General features: G+C 31.7%; 1 protein-coding gene across 10 annotated transcripts in view; it reads right to left on the bottom strand.

Moving 5' to 3' along the window:
• Positions 1-715: 715 nt before the first annotated feature.
• LOC148622752 (semaphorin-2A-like) overlaps positions 716-6,000 on the bottom strand; it is a 39,951-nt gene continuing 34,666 nt past the window's right edge. For 7 of the 10 annotated variants that reach the window (XM_088572912.1, XM_088572916.1, XM_088572913.1 and 4 more), the window contains 4 exons: positions 3,366-3,491; positions 2,430-2,561; positions 1,286-1,354; positions 716-930 (listed from right to left, as the gene is read on the bottom strand). In XM_088572912.1, coding sequence (XP_088429038.1) covers positions 917-930; positions 1,286-1,354; positions 2,430-2,561; positions 3,366-3,491 — 341 coding nt within the window. In that variant the 3' untranslated portion in view covers positions 716-916. Of the gene's footprint in view, positions 931-1,285; positions 1,355-2,429; positions 2,562-3,365; positions 3,492-6,000 lie in introns of those variants that run through there. The other 3 variants (XM_088572915.1, XM_088572917.1, XR_015920688.1) reach the window with 2 other exon arrangements.

Raw genomic sequence — 6,000 nt, 5'->3', positions numbered from 1 at the left:
ACGGTGATGTTGTTAAAAAATGATGGGTTTCCAAGGAAACATGAAAGAAACATTAGTTTTTATTGTGATTTTTATTCATTATACAAAGTCTTCTACAAAGTTATAAGGTAAGTCAATACCAAAGATGAATAAATTGGCCAACTATGTCATTTTAATGAAAGAAAATGTGAATTTCTTATGAATGCTTCAATCGGTTGCCATGGAAACGCATAATTGATATTCAGGCATTTGAATTTTTTATATATATATATTTCATCAATACCTATCCATCGATTAAGCTTTTGTCAAAATTGAGCTTGGGCCAAATTTGGTACTTAGTGAGCCTACCCCTTTAATCAGGTGAGCGATTCAGGCTTTTGGAAGCCTCTTGTTTTACTTTGTATATGTTATTTTGGTTATTTTTACACTTACTATTGTCACTTGTTATATGGACTTTCCTTCTTTTTTGTTTTGACCATTACCTAGAGCTTATCAGTTCGATAATTTTGTTATCAACCTATATTTTAGAATTTACTATTCATCGATTTGTGTGCGTTTCATTGGTTAAAGGACTGTTTTTTTTAATTAGTGAAGCAATGAAATTTATCATTTATTTGTAACATCGTTTTTTTTTCATGTTTAACTCTGTACAATCTGGAGTTTGGAGATCGGGAAGACACACACTTTAATCCATGTGACTTGATATTAGGTTTGATCACATGAAGTACTATATATGTTGAATAAAATGATTTACTAAAGGTGACAATAATTAGACATTTAGCTACAGTACATTTAATTGATCAATTATAAGTCAGTGTTTATGGTTATGATGGGTTTTTTCATTCACTACAGTATTTTCGTCATATATCGCACCAGTAGAACTATCCGATCCAACCTACCATATATTCAGGTCATGAAAATATGATTTCAAGGATCATTAAAACTTTGCAACTGAAAAATAAGGGAGACAATCATTGACGAAACTTAATAGATAGAAAAACATCACTAGAAATCGTTCAATGAACCGATATAATGATAACCATTGTCATGAATACAAGGATTTAATCAATGTGATATCATCAAACAAATGCAAAATGAAAATAACTTGAAACAATAGCAATATATTATGTTGAGAAAATAATTTGCACAAAATCATCGAATTTATAAAAATGAAACGCATTGCCTGTATACATAATTTTGGAATATCTCTCTCATATCAAGTATCATGTATATTATTCTGATAAGGTCTAATTATTGCAAATATTGATACATATTAACATTCAAATATCTTTTTACATCTACCAACCTTCATTGCAATTTTCCTTTTCATGACTTTCATTGTCATAACAAGCATAAAATTCTTTACTCTGATTATCTGTTAAAGATGAGAAAACAAGTATGTGTGTAACAAATTAGCATGTTTTTTACTTGATACTTATTTAAGTCAGAAACAAAAGGAGATGACATTTCAGTTTTTTAATTCCCCTTCAATTCATTTTCGGTAGCATTTTTGCATGCTTTGAAGGACACTCCATTCAATTTGAACCTTGACCATGAGTAGAGTTCAATTATTCATTATTCTAGCTCATTTGAAAGCTTTGGTGCCGTGTAAACATTTTTGACCGTATAAAAGTTTGTTTGAAGTACTATACTTGAAATAAAACTTCCAACTACAAGTCAAATGGAAGAATATCTGAAATATATATTTATATCATAAGCTACTATAGCCCTTATCATTGCTTATTCTTGTATCTCAAATGAAAGTGCACAAAATGTCTTTTTATGATGTTTTATATGCTAAAATCGGCATGTTTGATCTAAAGTTAGGTGTGACCCCCCTAATTAGACTTGACATTTTTCATCATAGTGGGGCTCTTGCATTATTGACATATGTGTTTGATACCATTAGACAACTGATTAGGTTGTCTAATGATGTACTTTCGTCGTTCTTTAGAAAGTTGATGTCTAAAAGAAAACAGTATAAAAAGTGGCAATAAAAAAAATACAAATGCTTGGTTTATTTTTTGCGACTAATTAGATCCAATGAGGTAATCTAGATGGCTAAAAATGATATATACTTTATTGATCGATTGATCGATCGTTAGGGTTTAACGCCCAAGCAGCAATATATAAGCTTTATTCAGCATGCCAGGGGTAACCCATTCCACCACCTGGGGCACACAACCCAGTTGTTCTATGGGAGGAGCGCCCTAGCCCCCGGCAAGGGTTCTGATCACTATCTAGTCGCCTCTTACGACAAGCTTAGCGCTGCTGTGGGACTATTGTTTTGACACCCGGACCCGCACTATACTATATATATACTTTATAAAATTTTATTTATTACAAATGTATGGTGGCAACAAGGATACATTAGAATTAAAGTCGAGTTTATAAGAACAAGAGTGGCATGTCTGCTATGTGCAAAAAAGGATTATTTTGGTGTTGCCTACCTTTTTTCTTCTTTTTCTTCTTATTTTCATTAGTCGTGATACATACTATTGGTGGGAATTGTTGACCATTGGTCAACTCTTTAGAAACTTGTTCTATTTCGGAATGTTGTCCATTTTGATCTTCGTTGCTCTCTATTATATAAATAATAAAAAACCTTTTTTTCTTACATAAAAAATATAACATAAATCATTATTATTTAGTTACTCACTGTGTACTACAAAAGTTCGAAGTTATAGTTTTAAATGAGTTCTATGATATACTATTATTAGATCTTTTCCTTTTTCTGCAAATTGGTAAATCTTTAAAATTATTTTTGTTCCATTTTTTCCTTCCTATCTGCTATTTGAATAAAAATGAGAACAAATAATTGCAAGAAAAGAATAATAAATGTCAGCCCTTCAAAATGACCATATCCAATATCTGGCACGCATTCCCCGTGTAAGTTTTCTTGTGGATGACAATCATTAACACTGAAATAATGCTCAGAAAGAATTGTATCGCACACGCTGTTAATTAAAACACCCTTTTAATTCTGGCTGTTTTATTTATATAAATGATATTTAGATATAGAATGACCTTCACCGTTATCAAAATCTGTTTCAATACCAAGAAATCTGTTAATATTCATGGAATAAATACTGTCTTTACACAACTAATAATAGAATAGTAACTTTTAATGTTTCGTTGGTCATTTTTCTTTGTAATTCGTAAATTAAAATTTAAATTATGAGAACATAGCTGAAAAAGGAATAGGAATCAAGTTCATATAAGGTCTAGGATCGGCCTATAAATTCTAAAATAGGGAGTGTTGACCAGAGGAATTATATTGAAAATTACTAGTGCTAATGTATTAAAAATATTGATTGCCAGGTTTATAAGAACAAGAGTGGTATGCCCATTATGTTGCAAAAAGGGATTATTTCGGTTTTGTCTACCTTTTTTCGTCTTCTTTTTCTTTTTCTTCGTCTTTTCTTTAGTCTTGGTACTTCCTTTTAATTGATCTTCATCTGTATGAACTTTTTCTCTCACTGAATGTTTTCCATTTCGATTATCATTACTATCTTTTAAACAAATATTAAATAAATCTTTTTTTTTTAATAAAATTGAAAACATATCTCTTATTTAAACGAGACTGAATTTCTTCATAACCCCGTAAAGAATACAAAAAATTAATAGATGCTAAATCCTTTAACTTTACATACAGATAAATTGATGATGTATTGTCGATCAACACCCTCCTTTTGGTAAATGGTTACCGTCAATATATCCACCAGAGCTCGAGTTAAAGGAGACTACAGAAACAGCCTGTTCTGCATCCTTTTTTGACCTACACCTGGAATTTTCCTTACCTGTGTAGCAATATCCCTTCGTCTCCTGTATATGGTGTTTTACAATTGATTCGCTACGCTAGAGCAAGTACTAACTACTCTGATTTTCTTGAACGCCATAAATATTTGAGTACTAGACTCCCAAATCAGGGGTATGAGGAAATGCGTCTTAGAAGGTCTCTTACACAAATCTTTTTTTAGATATCAGTCCTTAGTTAAAATAATACTCAGTTTCTTTTAAAACGATAAGTAATGATTGTTTTTTTTTGTAAAATATTCCTTGTGCTGATGTGATCTCTGATTTACCGATTATGACAATAGCATGCAAATGCTTTTTAATCACCACTGGTATAGTCACGCCGCAATGGATGAGGGAGGTTAAGCGCGTTGTAAAACCTAAATTTAACCCACCATTTCGCCTTAAGTGCCTGTACCAAGTCAAAACCATTGCAATAACAGCTGCTCCGGTAGTATAATATCTATTTCGCCAGATTTATTTTTGGACTTGGTTTGAGAATAAATCGGAATGGTGTTCGGTGATTTTGTTGTTACTCTTATTTAGTTCTTTAATTTGTTTTGCATTTAAAACATTATTTTTGTTCCACTATTTTTTCCTATCTGCTCAAATGTATGGAACAAAAGATGAAAAGTTGTTTTACTACCTGTTATGAAAGTAAATAATTATTTAAAAGAAAATAATAAATGTCAGGTCTTTGAAATGACCGTATCTAAAGTCTGGCACGCCCTTCCAATTTTTGCCTTTTTGCACAGTTTTTCGGCGGTTGACAACAATTAGCACTGACATTATGCTTAGAAAGAACTGCTATCACATACGCTCTCCAATAAAGCACCTTTTTCATTCTGGCTGTTATTTTAACTATAACTGATATTCTAATAAAGAGCTTCCATCATCATCAAAATTCAATTTCAAGAAGTAAATAATTTCTCTTCCAAGGTCAATTATATGATAGTTATTTTAAATGTTACCTTTTTAATATTTTAATACTTTATGTATTGGCATGCTCATGTATTGAGAATTAAAATTTAGATTTTTTAAATTTAATTGCAAAAAATATTTACTTTTACTTAGATAAAAATACAGGGATTAGGAAACCTGTTGATATAGGATCTAGGATCACAATATACATTCCAAAAAATAAGGAGTGTAGACTGAAAAAAAGTCTATTTAATTTCAGCAACACTATAATAAGTAATAGTGATAATGTATTAAAGATGTTAAGTACCAGTCCATATAAAATTCAGACACTGCCTATGGTAAGGTGATTCATGCTGTAGGAAAACCCACGGTTCAAACAATGCTTTTTCTGTCTACATATGCTATATGTTTATATGACAATAGTCCTTTCTGTATTTAGATCTGTAATTTTGAGAAAATTGCACTTCAATCTCCCAAAATGCATCCCAATCTCTTGCAAAGTGCCAATCTCATGTACAATCTATATAAATTTTATCTCAAAAGCACACAACAATAGAAAACAAAGACTGTTATGTAGTCTATAGATATTTGTGAACAATTTCTTTAAGCATTAGTAAGCCGAGAAAGACAAAACACAAAAACAAAAAATAAAACAAAACAATTAGAAGCGTCACATAACATTGATAAATATTCACAAAAACAAGCAGCAATAGGTCATTTCGAACGTGTTTGACTTCATACTGGGTATTTTCATTATCATTCTTTGGATTCAAGTTTTGTCATTTATGGGTAGTCTGTAACCACGGAACGGGCAGTCCAACAAAATTAATAAGCTGAAAGTTTTCCGTATTATAGCCTGACAACCCCAGCATGTAACACGCCAGGGGTACCCCATTCCACAACCTAGGGCACAGATCCCAGTTGCTCTGTGGGCAGAGCACCCTAGCCCCCGGCTAGGGTTCTGAGCACTATTTAGTCGCCTTTTACGACAAGCTTAGCGCTGCTGCAGGCCTATTCTTTTAACATCCGGACCTGCACGGGGCAAAAATCAATTTTAAAGAGACACATCGAATGACCAAAATTAACATATATGGCCTACAATAGAACCATTAATATCCCACAAAAGGTGTCAAAACAAATTAAAACATTTCACTTTTTAAAAGTGTTGGAGTGGTAAATGATCCATCTAAATTTAATAATTTTTCATCAGTGTAGCTAAAGATATTGGAGATAGTTCTGCAGTTGTAGACAAAAACCATCCTTACATACGTATGATAAATGATAATAAAACACATGTAAATCAAC

Source organism: Perna viridis, chromosome 3, assembly GCF_037379345.1.
Source record: "Perna viridis isolate PV_CMFRI_1.1 ecotype Kerala chromosome 3, ASM3737934v1, whole genome shotgun sequence".
Taxonomy (NCBI): Eukaryota; Metazoa; Mollusca; class Bivalvia; order Mytilida; family Mytilidae; genus Perna; species Perna viridis.
The sequence above is the reverse complement of the archived record's forward strand: the minus strand, read 5'-3'. Positions and strand labels throughout refer to the sequence as shown.